This window comes from Hylobates moloch, unplaced genomic scaffold (assembly GCF_009828535.3).
Source record: "Hylobates moloch isolate HMO894 unplaced genomic scaffold, HMol_V3 SCAFFOLD_14, whole genome shotgun sequence".
NCBI classification, from domain to species: domain Eukaryota; kingdom Metazoa; phylum Chordata; class Mammalia; order Primates; family Hylobatidae; genus Hylobates; species Hylobates moloch.
In genome coordinates this window covers 27720468-27740672 of record NW_026652289.1, presented here as the reverse complement: position 1 = coordinate 27740672, position 20205 = coordinate 27720468, and the positions used below count along the sequence as shown (strand labels likewise).

At 39.7% G+C, this 20205-nt stretch overlaps 1 protein-coding gene across 2 annotated transcripts in view; it reads left to right on the top strand.

Annotated features, from left to right (window-relative positions):
• Positions 1-20205, top strand: part of CXADR (CXADR Ig-like cell adhesion molecule) — a 72515-nt gene that overhangs the window by 27181 nt on the left and 25129 nt on the right. For both annotated transcript variants that reach the window (XM_032174658.2, XM_032174657.2), the window contains exons 2-6: positions 5308-5474; positions 10033-10237; positions 17279-17434; positions 18998-19120; positions 19647-19785. In XM_032174658.2, coding sequence (XP_032030549.1) covers positions 5308-5474; positions 10033-10237; positions 17279-17434; positions 18998-19120; positions 19647-19785 — 790 coding nt within the window. The remainder of the gene's footprint in view (positions 1-5307; positions 5475-10032; positions 10238-17278; positions 17435-18997; positions 19121-19646; positions 19786-20205) is intronic.

Here is a 20205-nt window from a genome sequence, read left to right as displayed (position 1 = left end):
CACCAATTTTCAATATTTTGCCTGAAACAATTATTACTCTGTTTTTGCCAAATGGTGATTTTCTAATAAGATTTTTAGTATAGTTAAATTTTTGTCTTCTTCCATAGCTTTTGTGTTTTTCTCTTCTACTTTTCTCTAAGGCTTTCCTCACTCAAAACATTATTAAAAATTCTCATGTTTACTTCTCTTTTTAAAAAACTAATGATAACATTTCATGAGCATTTTCTAATGTTTATGATTTTAAGATTGCCAGAAGGAAAAGATCACTGAAGACCATCTAGGTTAACAAACAGCTTAAATTTGAAAAAGCAAATGAAAGAAGCCAACGCATGTTATCAGTTCATAACATTACCTCTCTTCTAGAAGAATAGCTTCTTCCATTCTCTCCAGTTTTCTTCCAATCTTATAGTGGAACCAGATCTTCTAAGGCCTTAGTAGAAGGTGACATCAAGGGCTAAAAAAATACTCTTTGATGAACTCATGTCACTTTGATGCTCAGATATAAGTCAGACTGTGCAGAAGAGAAGCTCTAAAGATCCAAGTGATTTAGGAACTGGAGATAAGAAAAGCAAGCAGAAAACTGGGAAATGTTATTTCAGTCACTGCCAATATGGGATGTGGTTCCGTCTGTTTATTTATATAATATGATCTAGTGTTATGCACTTATTAACTAGACTGCAAATACTTGCAGCTTAATAATGTGCTGCATATTTTATCACATCCTGAATATAAATTTGAATAAAATTGTAAGAAGATTTGATATTTGATTTACCTTTTAAACCGTGTTTCAACGTGCAAGTAGTTTGCAAGTTAAATTGTTAATCTACTTGCTGCATAAATAAAATTGGGCAGTATTAGGAAAGATGCCCAGGGCCGCTGTGTGAGACCAAGTGTCTGTCCTTTGTCTTATAATTTGTGTCTGTTGCATACTTCAGCACTTGAAAAACTATGCCTCTGTGAAAAGAGGCCCTTCAGTGTTGCTAGGAAACCCAGGAACTGTTTTATATGATCTCAAGATTTTCATTCATTTCTAGTGCAACGCAATGAAGAGGAATTCAAGGCTGTAACCATTTTTTGAAAGAAAAACAAAAAACAAAAAAATCTAAAAGTCATTAAAAAATCATTTTAAAATATCATAAGCAGCATACTCATTTTAAAAAATCTCAGAATAAAGCAGAAATGGACAGTTGTCTTCCTTAAAATCCTAATTCTCAAAAGTAATTGCTGTTAACAATTTGACATATATCTTTTCAGATTATTTTGTTACACATATATGACTAAGGCAGTTTTTTAAAATTAATTTTTATGTATCAAACAAGAAAGAAAGATAATGTAAAAACTAAGTTGTATTTTATTTTGATAAGTAAGTACTGAGAGCATGAATTTGGGGGATTTCAACTTTTACAAATGTGGGTGTCTAATTGAAGTTATTTAACATTTTTATTTGATTTCTACAAAATGAAAACTCTAAAAACACACAGTAACCAGGAAGTTTTTATTGTTACTGATAGCGATTTTTCATTCTCACTTATATATTCTTAGCTCCATATTTGAACTATTTCTTGATAAGTTTTGGAATGAGATTTGTATTTTTAAGTGTACTTAGATTACTCATATTATTTGATGCATGATGTGTTAATAACCAAACTAAATTTCTAAAATTGATCAAATTTATAATTCACTCATTAATTCTTTTCTATTATGTGCAAAGAACTACAGCAGGAGATAGAGGTAGCCGCAATTTGCAATCTCTTTTACCCTAATAGAGCTAATGATTTAATAGTAAATCAGGGCATGCATTTTAAAAGTTCGCAAAAGTACAAGGTAGCATGGGAAGAAGATAAGTTTCTCCACATCTAGGAAGATGTGACAGGCCAGGCACAGTGGCTCAAGCCTGTAATCCCAGTACTTTGGGAGGCAAAGGCGGAGGATTACTTGAGCCTCAGGAGTTAGAGACCAGCCTGGGTAACATAGTGAGACCTCATCTCTTAAAAAAATAAAAAATAGAAGATGTGACACAACTCTGGATGCCACCTAAGTCAGTTTCACCATAAAATTTATAGAGGAAAAAAAATTCCAAGGCAACATATGCTAAGTGCCGAGTAAGTGATACCGATGGTAGAAAGTAAAGTACAATCAGCATTCATAGAGAAAGAAAGAAAAATCATTGTAGGGTGGAGAGGTAGAAATGCCTTAATGAATGAGATAGGAATGGAACTGAGTTTATTAGAAATAATAGAGTGTATTTAGGTTAAATATTTAGGAGAAACACTTGAGATTATGTACATAAATACCAAATCATATCATTTTAAATAGAAACATGGGCATGAAATGGAGGCCAGAGTAGTTGGACTTTTGGGCTGGATCAGTGGGTTTGGATGATGTCTGGTCAATATTTGCTGTATAACAAAACAACTCAAACTCTAGAGGCTTAAAACAAAAGTCATATATTCATGATCCTGTGGGTTGCTAGTTAGACTAGGCTAGGATGGAAAATTATGGTCTCAACAGTGGGGCTGCAGAGAGCTGGTCTGGACTAGGGCTGAGTGTTCTAGGGTTGGCCAGACACCTCCGTTGCCCCCTCTGTGGTTTGTTCACACAGTGGCCAGTGACCAAGGAGGCAAGAGTGGGTGCAGCAAGGGTTTTTGAGGCCTAACCTCGGAACTACACAGGTCATTCCTGCACATCCTGTTGGTCAAAGCTGGGCGGGCCTCAGGTTTAAGGGAGCAGCTGCAGATAATTGGTATCCCAATTTAAATTTATTTCACGAGTGCATTTACATGTGATTGAAAGCTTACGATGGTGCCTAAATGTAAATGGTGTTGAATGTAACCAGGATTTTCTTTAGTTCTGAGTCTGTTGGCTTTGACTTTATTAAAATTTTATTAGAACTGATAGTCTGTATATATTAAGCTTATTTTAGGACTAATGGAAAGAATCATGCAGTGACTAATTCCTCTTCATTTTGATTTGTTCTATCAAAATTTATTTGAAAAACATCAAGATAGTCACGTGGAGAATTAGGACTTTGGATTGATTTACTCCTAATTTTGCTCTAATGTGTTTATTTTTTTGGTGGGAGCAGGGGAAAAGGGAGAGGAAGAGAGAGGCAGGCCCTGTGCACCATACCATATCTTAGTGCTTAGGGCCTCTTCCAGGTCATCGTCCAGCTCTGAAGGTTGTCAGAGTCAGGTGACATAGGTCCAGATAGAGTTGCTCTTCAACAGAAAGTAGTGAAACTTAACGGTTATGCATACTTTAGATGTTTGAATTTATACTTAAGAAAATGTTGGGTAATCACAAGTAAACCATATATGTGACAAACTAGTGCTATGCATACTTTTATACTGTGAATAGGAAAAAAAGTTTTATGTGATTGTTCACTTACAGACTAAATTTGCATTTAATTTTTTAACTTTTTGAGGCAGAGTCTTGCTTTGTCACCCAGGCTGGAGGGCAGTGGCACGAGCTTGGCTCACTGCAGCCTCCACCTCCCCAGTTCAAGCGATCCTCCTGCCTCAGCCTCCTGAGTAGCTGGGATTACAGGTGCACACCACCACACCCAGCTAGGCTAATTTTTGTATTTTTGGTAGAGATGGGGTTTCACCATATTGGTGAAATTAAGTTATGTAATTTTAAGATATCTTTTATAAAATAAAATAAATGTGATTATTGGCTTTTTCAGAGGGGAAATAAACAGGGATGAATAGTAAGAAGTGTCTCAGAAATAATGAGTCAACTATTTAGTAATTTTTTTTTTTTTTTTGAGACAGAGTTTTTGCTCTTATTGCCCAGGCTGGAATGCAATGGCGTGACGTCGGCTCACTGCAACCTCTGCCTCCCAGGTTCAAGCAGTTCTTCTGCCTCAGCTTCCCAAGTAGCTGGGATTACAGTCATGTGCCACCATGCCCAGCCAATTTTGTACTTTTAATAGAGATGGGGTTTCACCATGTTGGTCAGGCTGGTCTCAAACTCCTGACTTCAGATGATCCACCCACCTTGGCCTCCCGAAGTGCTGGGATTACAGGCGTGAGCCACCATGCCTGGCTGTATATTTTTAAAAGATAAGTAAATTGACAGTGTTCCCTTTTTTTTTGAATTATCCTCATCAAAACTTACTGCTTAGAAATATTTTTAAGCAGCCGGGCACGGTGGCTCACGCCTGTAATCCCAGCACTTTGGGAGGCCGAGGCGGGCGGATCGTGAGGTCAGGAGATTGAGACCATCCTGGCTAACACAGTGAAACCCCGTCTCTACTAAAAATACAAAAAATTAGCCGGGCGAGGTGGCGGGCGCCTGTAGTCCCAGCTACTCGGGAGGCTTAGGCAGGAGAATGGCGGGAACCCCTGGGGCGGAGCCTGCAATGAGCTGAGATTTTGCCACTGCACTCCAGCCTGGGCGACAGCGAGACTCTGTCTCAAAAAAAAAAAAAAAAAGAAATATTTTTAAGCATTCAATAGAAGGTTATAGAATTAAATCTAATAAAAATTTAAAGAAGCCTTGGCAGAAACTGTGTCACAGTTGATCAGCATATACCCTACTGACAGTGACTTAGTTCCCTGTGTGTTTGTGGTGAGCATGAATTAATGTAGCCTTAAATTTGTATGACATGACTGACCATATTAGTCCATTCTCACACCACTATAGAGAAATACCTAAAACTGGGTAATTTATAAAGAAAAGAGGTTTAATTGGCTGTGCAGGCTGTACAGAAAGCATGGCTAGGGAGGCCTCAGGAAACTTACAATCATGGCAGAAGGCGAAGGGGAAGCAGGCACGTCTTATGTGGCCAGAGCAGAGAAGGGGGAGGTGCTACACACTTTTAAACAACCAGATCTCCTGAGAACTCACTCACTATCAGCAAGGGGGAAATCCACCCCCATGATCCAGTCACCTACCACCAGGCCTCTCTTCCAACACTGGGGATTACAGTTCAACATGAGATTTGGGCGGGGTCACAAATCCAAACTATATCACTCACATTTCAGAGATTCTAGCCAAATTCAGTTTTAAACATCTGCTTGCATATAGAAACCCTCTACCAGTAGAAACTTACATAATGTCAGGAAGTTCACAGCTTTCCTTAAGGGAATTGTATCAGATAAGATGATACTACTTGTGTCATTCTACTTTTACAAAGGCACAAATTAAAAACTGGGCATCTCTGAGTTTGGACTCCATTCCTTGGGACCCAAACCCCGTCCTGTATCCCTCGCGTCAATGTGCTGCTTCTCAATGGCTGCAGGGCACTGCGTGGGCTGTTAGCATAATAGCAAATGCTTAGTCCCATGTACATTTCTTTTCTAGATTTCGCCAGAAGTTTGAGTATCACTACTCCTGAAGAGATGATTGAAAAAGCCAAAGGGGAAACTGCCTATCTGCCGTGCAAATTTACGCTTAGTCCCGAAGACCAGGGACCGCTGGACATCGAGTGGCTGATATCACCAGCTGATAATCAGAAGGTGGATCAAGTGGTAAGTTTGATATGTCCTTGCTCACTTAGCAGCTGTCTGTGCAACTATCTGATGTGTCCATCACCTTGCCAGTCACATGGATGGGCTGCAGGGAGCTAGGAAGGAAGCCCCCCAACTTCTCAGGCTTTATGGTCTGGGTGAGGAAGGCAATTGCTCTGGTGGAAATTGAGGACACATGTAATGGAGGGAAATAGATAATGAGTGTGACCTAAGGTTACAGAAGAGGAAAAGATCACTGGAGTTTTAGAGACACTTCAGGGAAGAAGAGGAACTTATGAAAGTTCTGACAATCTGGATTTGAGGCGGGGAATAGCAGAGGCCTAGATGGAGCAGACATGACGTTGAGACAGGAGTGTGTGTCGTGTTAGGAGATGGCACATAACTGTGCTTTGTTAAACGTTAGACAGAATTGAAATTGTTAAGTTTTACCCAAGGATTCTGTCAGCAGTAGAAGTGTCATTAGCTATGGTGTAACAACTACATAGTATTACAGTCTATTTTCCTTATTTTTTCAAGTTAAATATCCTGTCCAATGAATTTTTTAAAAAACAAAATCTAGTCTTTTTAAATTAATTTTTTTTACTTTTTTAAAACTTCCCAGTATAAAAATGAAGTCTTTAGAGCAAAAAACAATCTATGAAATATTTAGTCTTAAATTTAAAAAATCTTAAAACATTGTTTCAGTATTTTTTCTAATCAAAGTAATAAGAGTCTAATGTAGAAAACTTGGAAAGCCAAAAATAGCACAGAGGCGGAAACATGCCTAATAATCTCATCTCCAAATACATGTCGTGTTTTACCTTTTCAATGGTTCCAGAATACTTTATTTAGAATGTTGCATATTGTCTTTGTCTGACACATTTAATTTTTTAAAAAGTTAATAAATTATATTAGATCAGGGAGAGGAAAATAAGTCCAAATATTTAAGTAAATATAGTAATATATATATTTGGAAGAGAAATTTTGTTTTTACGTCATTTGTTCATGTAAAAGAAGGGGATATTTAAAAGTTACAAGTAACATGCTTCCATTTAATGGCTGAATCAGTGCAGTTAGGTAATTAATATTTTTGGAAAATCCAGTCAGTTTGCCCTTGATGTTTATGTTAAGGAAATAATTAAGATGCTTTCCCAAGTTGTGAGTGACTAGAGCCACCCCCTCCAAAGATGTAACCTCTGCCCTGATTCTGTTGCCAGAACTTCTTTCTGTTTCCCTGAGCAAAATAAATCGGGCCTGACTCATTTTATCTACTCAGCCTCGTTGCCCTGTTCCCTGTCACTCTTACCTCCCCCTTCTCTCCCTTCTCTCTCTCTGGAGGTGCTGGCACCTAGAGTACAGGCTCCTGTCTGAGGTCCTGCAGTTCCCCGTTCCTGTGACAGTGCAGTGCCTGTCCGCTTTAGAGCCCGGGACTCTGACCCTGTGTGTAAGATAGGGGAAGCCTAGGATGCATATGGAGAGCGTGGGTCTTCAGTGCTTCTGCTGAGTGAAGCTTGTGACCAGGTGCATGTAGAGACCAAGAAGCACTGTGCCCTGAGCCATTAGTGTGTCTGTTAATGGGAAGAAGACTCCAAGTCGTCCATGCTGAGTGAGAGGCACGGCTTTGCCATCTACAGGAGTTGTAAGATAAATGTGAAACTGGGACTTGACTCTGAGTGACTGTTTCTGGGTTAAAAACCTAGCTTCTAATCTAAAACACAGTCACATCAGACCAAAAGAAAGAAGGGTTAGGAAGAGATTGATGCAGAAGAGGATGCATACATGGAATTTAAGCTACATATGTTTTTTAACTGACCCCCTATTTTAATATATTTCAGCTAGTAGACAGAGTGGTTAAAAACTAGGAATTGGAGGACTGAGGTGGAGAAATTTGCATTCTTATTCCTTGTGTGATCTCTTTAGTCAGCAGTTACTGTGAACAGCGTGCTTGGGCAGTGTTTTATATACTTTAATTGTATATACTTAAGCCTTAAAACAACATAGTAAGGTGAGAACTATTATACATATGGCAAGGAGGAAACAGAGGCCCAGAGATTTTCATGCCCGAGTAACAAATGCAGTTGGGATTTGAACCCAGGTCCCTCTGACTCTCACAGCTGCTCTATTATCCTTTGCACTGTCCTGTGCTGCCTCCCGTGTTTCATAAACCTGTTTCCTCATGTGTAAAGTAGGAACAGCTATACCTAGCATCTCAGGGTCATTATGAGAATTCAGCAAAATACTGTATTCACAAGCATTCTGTAAGCTTGTAAATGATATTGAAATGATAATCATGTACTGTGCCAAGTTAAATGGATCTGGTCTGCATCTTTGTTGTGTGACTTGGCAAAAGCTGATCAGTGAGAGCCACTTCTTTCCTCACCTAAATGTCAATGTGGACAATGCCATCGTCCTTGCAGGGTTGTGAAGGGGAATCAGTGAAGACATGTAAAATTTTATGGTAAATTTCCCATTCCTTAACGAATATTTATAACACTGTTTTCTGGGAAGACACTAAACTAGCTTATAAAATAACCAAGAGCGGGAATGCATCTTATTTCTCAAGCCACCCTTAAGAGACTACTAAGGTGTGTGTGAAGCATAACGAGCTATTGGAAGTACAAGAGATTGAAGTCTACCACCTTTAGAGTTAGATTCCACAGGCAAATTATGATAAGCCTTTTAATCAAAAGAAATTAATCAAAGGAAGATAGAGTAGCCAGATTTGTGGAGTAGTCAGTGTTGTCTTTGACAAGTGGGTGTGTCAAGAAGATTGAGCAAATAAAGTAATGGCTTGTGTTTACAGAGTAAGTCAGCTGTGGACCCTTCGACTACTTCTTTTATTTGCTTAGCAAACTGGTATTGAGCGCAACCTAGATGCACACAGTTCATATATAAATAAAAGATCTAGCTGGGCACGGTAGCTCAGGCCTGTAGTCCCAGCACTTTGGGAGGCTGAGGCAGGCGGATCACAAGGTCAGGAGTTCGAGACCAACCAGGCCAATGTGGTGAAACCCTGTCTCTATTAAAAATACAAAAATTAGCAGGCGCGGTGGTGGGCACTTGTAGTCCCAGCTCCTCGGGAGGCTGAGGCAGGAGAATCGCTTTAACCCAGGAGGTGGAGGTTGCATTGAGCCAAGATCGCACCACCGCACTCCTGCCTGGGCGATAGAACAAGACTGTCTCAAAAAAAAAAAAGATCTTTGGTGGATTAGGGTGGGGTCAGTGTGGTTGGGAAGGAGATAATATAGAAGAGAACCCAAGTTCCTCCACTCAAGAAGTTTCTGCGGAATAAACCTGGAAAACAGTGTTCTTAGATGACAGTTTTTCTGATTATGATGCCCATAATTAGCACTCAGGTAAAAGAAATTAATTGCAGGATACAGGCTGTAGTTGTGTTTCCTGATTATTATCTGAGTTTTGGCATCACTGCTCTTTGGCCCATGGGTCTGATGGAACCAGAATGAAGAGATTTCATTAGCAAAAAAGAAAAATTATAAAATGTGTTAAATTAATTTTAGAGATTGTTAGAGATGACTACTACAGTTCTCTTCCAAGAAAGTATTCCGAACACAAATTTTATTTCCCTCTAAAGCATCCAGCCTTTAGTAATTGCCTTCAAAGGCTATGTGTGATTCAGAAAACTCAGTGGATTAGGCACAGGTCTTTGCTTTAGTTACAGAAGATTCATTCAAAGGACTTGTTAACCTGGGTACACATATCTTAAGAGGTTTATTTTATGATTTTATCTGTTAGAGTCTAGAGCCCTCAAGTAACTCCAACTTAGTATTAAGACCAAACAAAGTTATCTTTTTGTTAGATTCCACAGGCAAATTATGATAAGCCTTTTGTAGGGGCAGGAGGCAGTAGGTACTTGATTTTGTTACACTTGGTTGGCAAACTACAGCCTCAGAGGCAGTTGAAAAATAGAGTGTATAAGAATGAGCAGTCCAGGCATGGTGACTTACACCTATAATCACAGCACTTTGGGAAGCCAAGGCGGGTGGATCCCCTGAGGTCAGAAGTTCGAGACTAGCCTGGCCAACGTGGTGAAATCCCTTGTCTACTAAAAATACAAAAATTAGCCGGCCGTGGTGGCATGTGCCTGAAGTCTCAGCTACTGGGGAGGCAGAGGCGAGAGAATTGCTTGAACCCGGGAGGTGGAGGGAGCCGAGATCTCACCATTGCACTCCAGCCTGGGCCACAGACACAGACTCTGTCTCAAAAAGAAAAGAAAAGGAAAAGACAACGAACAAGCAAGTCTGTGTTCCTGCCCAATCTTACTAAATTGCTCTCTAGGACAGTATAGGGCTTTACTATTTTATCATGTTGCATCTTGGTTTCCCCATTAAAAATAGAAGTCTGGGACTATACCCAAGGATCACTTTGATTCCTTTCCATTTTCTCGTTCTGTGGTTTGGATAGTTTTAGGTTCCCCATAATACTGTGTTCTTTTTCTTTTCTGCCGGGGTCGGGTGGGGTGGGGGTTCTGTAGCAGCAGGTGTATCCAGGGCTCCTTTAAGAGACAGTTTTTTGTGTGTGTGTTTGTTTTTCCTCCTATCTAATTTTGGCTTTCTTTTAGATTATTTTATATTCTGGAGACAAAATTTATGATGACTACTATCCAGATCTGAAAGGCCGAGTACATTTTACGAGTAATGATCTCAAATCTGGTGATGCATCAATAAATGTAACGAATTTACAGCTGTCAGATATTGGCACATATCAGTGCAAAGTGAAAAAAGCCCCTGGTGTTGCAAATAAGAAGATCCATCTGGTAGTTCTTGGTAAGTTATTTTTATTTGTGTTAATGGGTTACTGAGTAAGAGAATGATTAGTCATAGTACTATAGTGGCAGCACTTGTATAAGACAAAGCTTAATTTTTTAGAATAACAATTTTAAACACTTGAAGTACTTCTATGTTGGATAGCATCAAATATAAAACTAGCTTTTGGTTTGGATAGGAAAAGTAAGAAGTGATCAACTTCTTTGTGAAATTCGTAAGAGTTTGAAAATAAGTGAACGAGTATTATGGTATGGAGGAAGAACCCTAAGCCAGGAGTTAGGAGATCTAGGGTTTTTGCCTTGTCCTCAGAATTTGCCCTGAGAATTATGTAGAACCATGTTTCTATGATGAATAATGTAAGCATTTAGAATGGAGGTGAAGAAATATGGAAGAAGGAATATTGAATTCAAGTAAGGCCATTAGGCATCACATAGTATTTAAGCTTCTTGGTGTCACTGTTTTTCATCATTAAAGTGAGGAGATGAGACATTCACTGATATAGCCCTCTCTATAATAGTTAAGAGGGAGGTAGTATAAACTGCTTTGTAAACTGCCAAAGATACAGAGTTTATTATCCTTCTCTAGATTCTGTGATAATGTCTACAAGCACTCTTAACCCCTTCAAATTGAGAAACTGAAAGATAATAGTTCATAAATATACTTCTAAAACCATACTGTGATAAGCTTTACACAAAATGTACATTGGCTACCATTTAGAAAAACATAGCTGACTAGCTCTCTTTTTAATGACAGTAAATTCCTCTGCCCTCATGTTTTAGGGGACACTTGGGGACTGACTTTCATAGGAAAAGCTGATGCTAGAATTGTCTAGCATGACTGGAAATAACTGATCAGGGCAGGCCTCCCACATCAACATTTACCTCATTCCTTCTGTTTAGAGAACTGATTAGGGGTGGGGTAGAATATTCTAAAGAATACTCTTTATTTTAATTTTAATTTTATTTTATTTTATTTTATTTGAGATGGAGTCACACTCTGTTGCCCAGGCTAGAGTGCAGTGGCACAATCTCTGCTCACTACAGCCACCGCTTCCCAGGTTCAAGTGATTCTCTTGCCTCAGCCTCCCAAGTAGCTGGGATTACAGGCATGCACCACCACACCTGGCTAATTTTTGTATTTTTAGTAGAAACAGGGTTTCACCATGTTAGCCAGGCTGATCTCAAACTCCTGACCTCAGGTGATCCACCCACCTCGGCCACCCAAAGTGCTGAGATTACAAGAATACTCTTTAGGAGAGCAATGTTCAAGATGACTTGGGCACCCAACACTTAACTACTCCTCCTACAAGTAGACCCAGTGCTTAACTATTACTCCTAGAGACTAGGAACAAGAGTGGGGATTTTTGGGTACCTTCATGGCAAATCCATGCATTGTCTTGGTAGATAGAATCTGCTGGCAGCATCATTGAATGGGGACCTGAAGAGGTCCTGGTGAAATGCATCATTCTGAATCGCACTAACTAAAAATGTTTCTTGTGATGTGAAAGTAAGTCAGTCTAAAAAAGGAACCAGGAAAAGGAATACGGTAATGTTGGAAATTTGAATTTTCTGTGTCTTCATTGAGTAAACATGGAGTAACTTGTCTTTGTTGTAAATGTATAAGCAAGTGAAAGATTAACACCTGGTCCGAATTCTTTTTTTTTTTTTTTTTTTTTGAGACCGAGTCTCGTTCTGTCACGCAGGCTGGAGTGCAGTGGCGCAATCTCGGCTCACTGCAACCTCCGCCTCCTGGATTCAAGCAATTCTCTTGTCTTGCCCTCCCGAGTAGCTGGGACTACAGGTGCCCGCCACCACACCTGGCTGATTTTTTTTATTTTTAGTAGAGATAGGGTTTCACCATGTTAGCCAGGATGGTCTCAATCTCCTGACCTCGTCGTGATCTGCCCGCCTCAGCCTCCCAAAGTGCTGGGATTACAGGTGTGAGCCACCGCACCCGGCTGCCTGGTCTGAATTCTTATCACAGACCCAGGAATTCCTGAGATTATAACCCTGACTATACTTTCTTCCAACATTGCTCTCTAGGAAGTATTAAGTTGGAAGATGTATACGGAATATTAACTGGTTCATGATATGCGCAGCAGAAGATATTTGATTATCAGGATTATTTATTGTGAAACCCCTGTTTGATGGGACAGGTACACTGGGATTAATGGGGTTGGCACATATTCCCAGAAGAGTTGTGGACAAGCATATTTGTGTGTTTATGTATTGTCTGGATCCTGTGGGACCAGGTTCAGGATCACATTTGCAGTTCTCAACTGAAGAGAACATTACAGCAGAACATTTCCCAAAAAGGAACCTGAGTTGGGTGGTAGGGATGGCACATAATGTGGCTCAGTTCACTCATGGCAGGAGCCATGACTGCCTGGCAGTAGGAATGGCCTTTTTATATCAAACTTTGAACCCCAGCATGTCCTAAGAATGGGTAAGTGGGAAGCATTGACACAGTTCACCCTGAGTTACTCCTGGGGAGAATTTTATAGCCAAGTCAGCCTTCAGTTCAAACCCAGGAGGGAGAGAGGGGATAAACTGGGGATGAGAGGAGAAAGCAGGGAAGTGATTGCCGAAGAGAAGTAGGGATGACTGGTACTCTAATCTGGACGAGGTTGTGTCAGAGCCAGAGAATTTCTTGTAACCCTTTCTTCCATGTTTTTAGATGAGTTATGACTGCTGCTGGCAGAAACCACCAGAATTGTATTCTCTTGAAGGTGAAAATTAATTGGATTGAAGCTTATCTGTTAGTTTTGCCTGGAAATTCTGCCTGGATTATCTGGGGCAAAAGATAAGATGAAGTGCCCTCTAGTGACCCAACTAAGTGGTGGTCACTGGAGCTCATCTGATTGACTGATAGTGGCTCTATCTAATGCTTTGGTTCTTTTGTGGGAAATCTGAAGTAGTTGTCATCATGGCATTCACAGGGTAATGGCAGTGCATTCATTGAGCTTGTGTGTTATGTGGCCACTAACCCAGAGAGATGATTGATAGTCATCTGGATGTGAGGGGCAGCATGTTGCTGTAGCTTGCCCCATTGCCATGCCTGCCTTGCTCTTTCAGACACAGCACAAGCTTGTGTGGATGCAGCTCAGTAAAGAAGCGGAAGTGGGAAATGTTAACAAAGAGAATTGATAGAAGGTTACCGTTGTGGCCTTATATCACGGGCACCTTCCCCTGGAGCTCTGGAAGGGCCTGTTTATTGAAACCTTTTGGTATAAAGGACAGAGTTGTTTTGAAGAGCAGAACATGCACAGTTAACAATTCCTGGACATATATGGTATGCTCCCACTGCACCATGCCACCAGATCACAGTGGCAACAGCAAGTGTAGTGGCTCAGTCATCACTGGCCTTAAAGGTCCTAAGGGATTTGCAAACCATTGATACTGGGCACGGCCCCTCACTACTTTTTATTTTACAGTAATTTTTAGTTTTATAGAAAAGTTGCAAAAATACGAGGAAGTTTCTAAGAGTGGACCCATCATCTAATTTCCCCTAATGTTAACATCTTACAAAATCATGTTATAATTATCAAAACCAAGAAATTAACATTGATACAATACTATTAACTAAATTACAGACCCAATTTGAATTTTACTGTTTTCCAGTAATGTCGTTTTTGTACTAGGATTGCATCTAGAATCCACATTGCATTTATATCTCCTTAATCTCCTCCAGTCACATCCGGGGGCACTTGATGTCATGTCTTATTGTTAATCGTGATCACTTGGTTTAAGTTTTATCTGATGGGCTTCTCCACTCTAGAGTTATTATTTTTCCCTTTATAATTAAAAAATGTCTTGGGGGAGCTACTTTGAGACTATGCAGATATGTTGTTTCTTATTTAACTTTTGCCTATTGATTTTAGCATCTATTGATAGATTTTTGCCTGGAGTCAGGGTATTTTTGAACTAATAAGAAATTATATTTCTTGGAAGGATGACGTCATGATAAAAGTATCCCCTGTCCCATGTAGGGATTTAGAGAGTATTTCCAGTAGACTGGTGTAGCCACTAGCAGGGAAAGATGATGAAGTAATACATGTATGGAGCAGAGCATTACTAAATTGGTGGGATACCATGTCCAACTACAACTTGATGGTCACATACCCTTATCTGAGAAGGACTATTGTTTGTCCTTCATGTCCTGTCATGGAGGCAGATGTTCTGAGAACAGCAGCCAGTATGTGGGAAGTCCATATCAAAGAAACATTTAGGAGACAAGACTTTATTCGTGCTCTCTTTGTGGTTTTCTTCTGTTCCAGCAGAGTACCGTGGGTTAAGAATTAATCTTCCTCGTAGTGTAATGGTTGGATGTTGGCATGTAAAAGACTTGTACTTTCTCTTCCCAGTGGAAAGCAGGTGGGCTGCTCCAAAGTGTCATTCAGAAACCTGTGTTGGTAGAATCTTGTTTTATTGTGGCCGGGTTGTAGTGAGGCCCTGAATTTCCTAGCAGCAATTTTAAATAGCTATCCGTTATTAGATATGTTTTGATTGCTGGTTATATGGGAGAAAATGGATATAGAAAGGATGAGTGTTAGAGTTAGAATACCATATTACCCATAGATGTTTGATGCACAAAGCATTGCATCAGTTATTTATTTGCTAGTAATTTATTCTAATAAAGGATTTATTGGTAGTTTGAAGAAATGGAAGAGAACAAGTCTCATTTCATTGAAGACTCCCAGGATGAAATAATTTGCAAAACTTATTTAAAAGTCCAGTTAATGTAGTCTCCAGAGCACCTGGTCAGATTGAAAAATAAACAGATTTGCTTGGAAAAATCAACAGTGCAGTTAAATATGTGTTGACCCTTATTTTAAAAATGTAAGTAGGAGCAGATGAAGGGGAATACAATTAAATTTGTTAAGGAGTTACTAAGAAGGAGTAAGGTCATGGTTGATAACCTTAGTTGAAGATACCCCACTGAATATGATAAATCGTGTTGAGCCAGTTTTGGGAAACAATTTGACAATTCCTTACATTGTTAAAGTATGTACAGTCACCATATGATCCAGCAATTACTAAGACAAAGGAAAGCATATGCCAGTGTTCACATGAGTGTTCAAGCAGCGTTGTTCATAATCCTGCAAAACAAAAATGCATTTACCTTTATTCATAGTAGTGAAAGAATAAAAACCCATTCACGATTGAAAAAATGAAAATCAGCTTAAACTAAAAAAGAAAAAATCAGTCTTGACGTGTGTCAGCCAGAAGGACAGATACAGATTAAAGTCAGCCACAGAGTTTATAGAAAACATTGTCTTTCCCAAGGTTATAGAGCAGTAGTAAAGCATAGACTATTGCTGTCTTCTCTAATGTTGCCCCCAGACCCACATTTCTCTACCCATCCTTTACTGGAATACTCAATTACTAAATGGCCCCACCTCCTCAACAGCTCCCGCTTCCTGTTTAATCCCCGTTTTTCCTAATCTCAGAAACAGCTGATTGAGAGCTGATGGCTACTTCCTTACAACCTCCTGAGAGTCCTTCAGCATCCCTGCTCTTGTCCAGTGGCATTCCATGGTTCCTCGTAATGCCGTCCTCACTGGTCAATCTGATTTTGATAGACTACACACTTGCCCCTTGTCAGTTTGGCTAACTAGGCTTTGACAGTAGCCCCAAACTGGAAACACAGTATTCATTAACAGGTGACTGGATAAGCAAACTTGGGTTACAGTCCATTGAAATACTAAAATAACTGTATATACAATAACATGGCTCAATCTCAGAAATGTTATGCTGAATAAAAGAAGACAAAAAAAATACATACTGTAGTATTCTATTCATGTGATTCCAGAAGAAGAGCTAATCTACAGTGGTAGAAATCTGATCAGTGGCTTCCTGGGTCCAGGGTTTTGGAGTCACATCTATTGTAACCAGCATGAGGGAACTTTCTTGGGAGAGGGTTGGAGTGGTGCTTAATGGATATAGACACATTTATTAAAAGTAATCAGCCCACGTGATTAACATGTTAACTTTATTGTGTGAATATTATACCTTATTAAAGTTCAGCAGAAGAGTATGCAATGCCAAGGTGTTAATCCAGGATTGGGGTGAGTTGCAGGTAATGGAGTTAGTAGCTGTTCTCAACAGTTACCCAGAAACACCTGGAATATAACCTCAGATTTCCTTTTTTTTTTTTTTAATTAAATATTCTTTTTTACGCATGAATTTCCAGGCTGTGAATATCTTTTTGATTCAGGGTCTGGTTCTGTCACTTAGGCTGGAGTGCAGTGACATGATCAAAGCTTCACTGCAGCCTCAAAATCCTGGTCTCAAGCCATCCTCCTACCCCAGCCTCCCAAGTAGCTATGACCACAGGCACACATCACCACACCCAGCTAATTTTTCGAAGTTTTTATAATGACAAGAGTCTCGCTGTGTTACCCAGGCTGGTCTCAAACCCCTGACCTCAAGTGATCCCCCCACTGCCTTGGCCTCCCAAAGTGCTGAGATTACACTATGCCCAGCCCAGGTTTTCTTTTTTGTAGCCTGCTCTTTGGATGGATTTGAGTTGATGTAAATGCAGAATGCTAGTTGTTCCTTGCTACACTGAGTGTTGTTAGTATTGTTGATGATAAACTGCCTGATTGTCAGGGTTATGGCACCTAGAGGAATGTGACTTGGCACATACTGCCAGAGGGCTACATGTCAAGCATGGGGAAGAACAGCTAAGGAATGGAAGGGGGAGCTTCCTTCCCTCTCAAGTGGTCTTGCTGAAAAAAGCAAGTGCATTATTCTTGCTTTTTTTCAGGTGTGCCCCATGAAATGAACAGGCACCGAGCTATGCCTGAGATATTGCCATATCTACTAATGCAGTGGCTGCTTGTCTGAGCTTATTCTTTGCTGTTTTGTGTCAGATAAAGCTGAATAAACTGATGTTGATCACTTACTGTGGTGTTTCATTCTTTTGTGAATTCTGGACCGAGAACCAACTGATAATGAGTCAGTGGTTGTGTACAATGCTGTATTCATAAAAGTAAGTTCCATTCTCTTGTGTAAATTTATAATTTGTTTTCTTTTTCAGTTAAGCCTTCAGGTGCACGATGTTACGTTGATGGATCAGAAGAAATTGGAAGCGACTTTAAACTAAAATGTGAACCAAAAGAAGGTTCACTTCCATTACAGTATGAGTGGCAAAAATTGTCTGACTCACAGAAAATGCCCACTTCATGGTTAGCAGGTACTGCTGATCATAGTATTTGTACCACATGCCATTGATTTGGACTAAGATCTAGTAGGGGTGTGTGTGTGTGATTTGAGATAGGGCCTTGCTCTGTCACCCAGGCTCACTGCAATCACAGCTCACTGAAGCTTCGACCTCCTAGGCTCAAGTCATCCTCCCACCTCAGCCTCCCAAGTAGCTAGAACTACAGGTGCATGCCATCACACCCTGCTAATTAAAAAAAAAACTTGTGGAGACAGCGTCTCCCTGCGTTGCCTGTGCTGGTCTCAAACTCCTGGGCTCAAGGAGTCCTCTTTACTTGGCCTCCCAAAGTGCTGGGATTACAGGCATGAGTCCGGGCATGTGCCCAGCCTGCTTATATATTGTAGATTCCCAAATGCTTTGTTTCCCTTTTCTACATAGAATAATCAGGATTTCCATGGGAATTATTCAGTGTTTTATAATATCAATTTAGTGTCATCTATTATAAATTAAGAGCTATTCTATGATTTCATTTTTTTAGGATATTAGTTACTTCGGTATTTTTTTTTTTTTTTTTTTTTGTCTTTTTTCCGAGACAAGGGGTCTCGCTCTGTCACCCAGGCTGGGCATGCAGTGGTGGGATCTCGGCTCCCTGCAGTCTTCACCTCCCAAGCTCAAGTGAGCCTCCCACTTCAGCCTCCCGGGTAGCTGAGACTATAGGCATGTGTCACCACACCCTGCTAATTTTTGTATTTTTTGTAGAGATGGAGTTTCTGCATGTTGCCCACACTGGTCTCAAACTCCTGGGCTCAAGCTGTCTACCCACCTCAGCCTCCCAAAGTATAGGTGTGAGCCATTGTGCCTGGCCAATTTTTTTTTTAATTGATGAGACATGTTCATGATTATAACTTAGATAGTGGCTAAAGTATAATAAAAATTGGATCTTTAGTGTTTTGCTTAGATTGAAAATATAGTAATTTACCCATGGTGTGTCTATAAATTAAAAGAAAACCCGTGTGACACTAACTAGAAAGTTACAAATTGGCCAAATCTGCTCACCTATTTGTTATAATTGACTTCTTAGTTCAAACTGATGACCAGGCTCCACCCCGCCATCCACTGCATCCTGGTCTTTAGTAGGTTTTCTCTCTGCTTCTCTTTTTTTCAAACTAAGAGACCAATCTGGAAGTCCTCTTCTGACTTCCTTTTGTATGTTTCTTCCATCTAGGGGGGAATAAAGTAGGTTTTATATGTTTTCCTGCTGCATGAAAGATCCTTTGTGGAATGTGGTAGTGTTTATAGTCTTTGATGTGCCCCAAAATGGGTTTGCAGCAGCTACACAGTGAACCAACCCCCCTGCTCCAGCTGAGGCTCTGTGGTGCAGGGGATCATGGTTACTTTCACCTTGATACCGTGAACTGGAAGCATGATTGGATTCTGGAAACATCTGTGTGGCTCAGTGCCAGTTTGCTTGCATCCAGCCTTGGTCTGTCTTGCTTTTAACTGGATTGTTAAATTTGGAGAGGGCTATGTTTACTAACACCTGATAACAATACATACTATAAAAATAAGTTTGTTTTCTTTTTCCTCCTTCCATAGAAATGACTTCATCTGTTATATCTGTAAAAAATGCCTCTTCTGAGTACTCTGGGACATACAGCTGTACGGTCAGAAACAGAGTGGGCTCTGATCAGTGCCTGTTGCGTCTAAACGTTGTCCCTCGTAAGTATCTTCTTTCTGTTGGTGGTTTTGTTTCTGTTATCTTTATACCACCTCCTTTAGTTCAGTCAGCAAGTGTGTGTTAAGGGCAAAGGGACACTGACTTTGATCAGAACACTGTGGTTTGATTATTAGCTTTTCTAGAAAAATATATTTTGTTAAAAAAACTTCGTAATTGCAGTGATATATTAAGAAGGTAAGAGTTGTCAAATCAACCCTTGTACCATATTTAGCTATTATGAGTAGCTTAGAACATTCTTATATGTTAACCAAGATAGCTTTGAATATTAAAATCTTTCAGACAGGTTTTATCATTTTAATGCATGAAATAGATTATACAGTTCAGAAGACAGTTCTTTTTATGAATTTTTCCCCCAGATCAAAAAGACTAAATAATTTGTCTCTTAAAGTTAATACATGTGATGAAATCAATCTAAAAATGTATAGCCAACCTTCAATATCTATACATGTATATATATATATATGTATATATATATATATATTTTTTTTACTATTCTTCTTATTTTAGCTTCAAATAAAGCTGGACTAATTGCAGGAGCCGTTATAGGAACTTTGCTTGCTCTAGCGCTCATTGGTCTTATCATCTTTTGCTGTCGTAAAAAGCGCAGAGAAGAAAAATATGAAAAGGAAGTTCATCACGATATCAGGTAATTAAGTGAGACAGGAGTTCACTGATGTATACCAAATATATGTCATGTCTCTAAAGCATTAGTTCTTTTATTAACCACCCGAAGCATCTTTCTTAGGAGAATGGATGAAAGCTTTGGCCCCCTTCTTCTCAATACATGTGAAAGCATTTACTTTTAACTCCAAGTGCAGAGCTCCAACCACCATTCATTGCACCCCGCTCCCCAGCCTTCTCGTACCCCATTTTAAGAACCACAGCAAAATGATTATCTCAAGACTGCCTGCTTCTTGAGAAGAATCCCTGCTTGCAGTGGTAGGGATGAAGTGGATATTGAGGTTTGAAAAAAAAAAAACTGACCTGATCGTATCAAGTAATATGGAAGTTTGTAGAACAATTGGTAGTATAATTTTTATTTTCCTTAAATATTCTAAATTAGTAG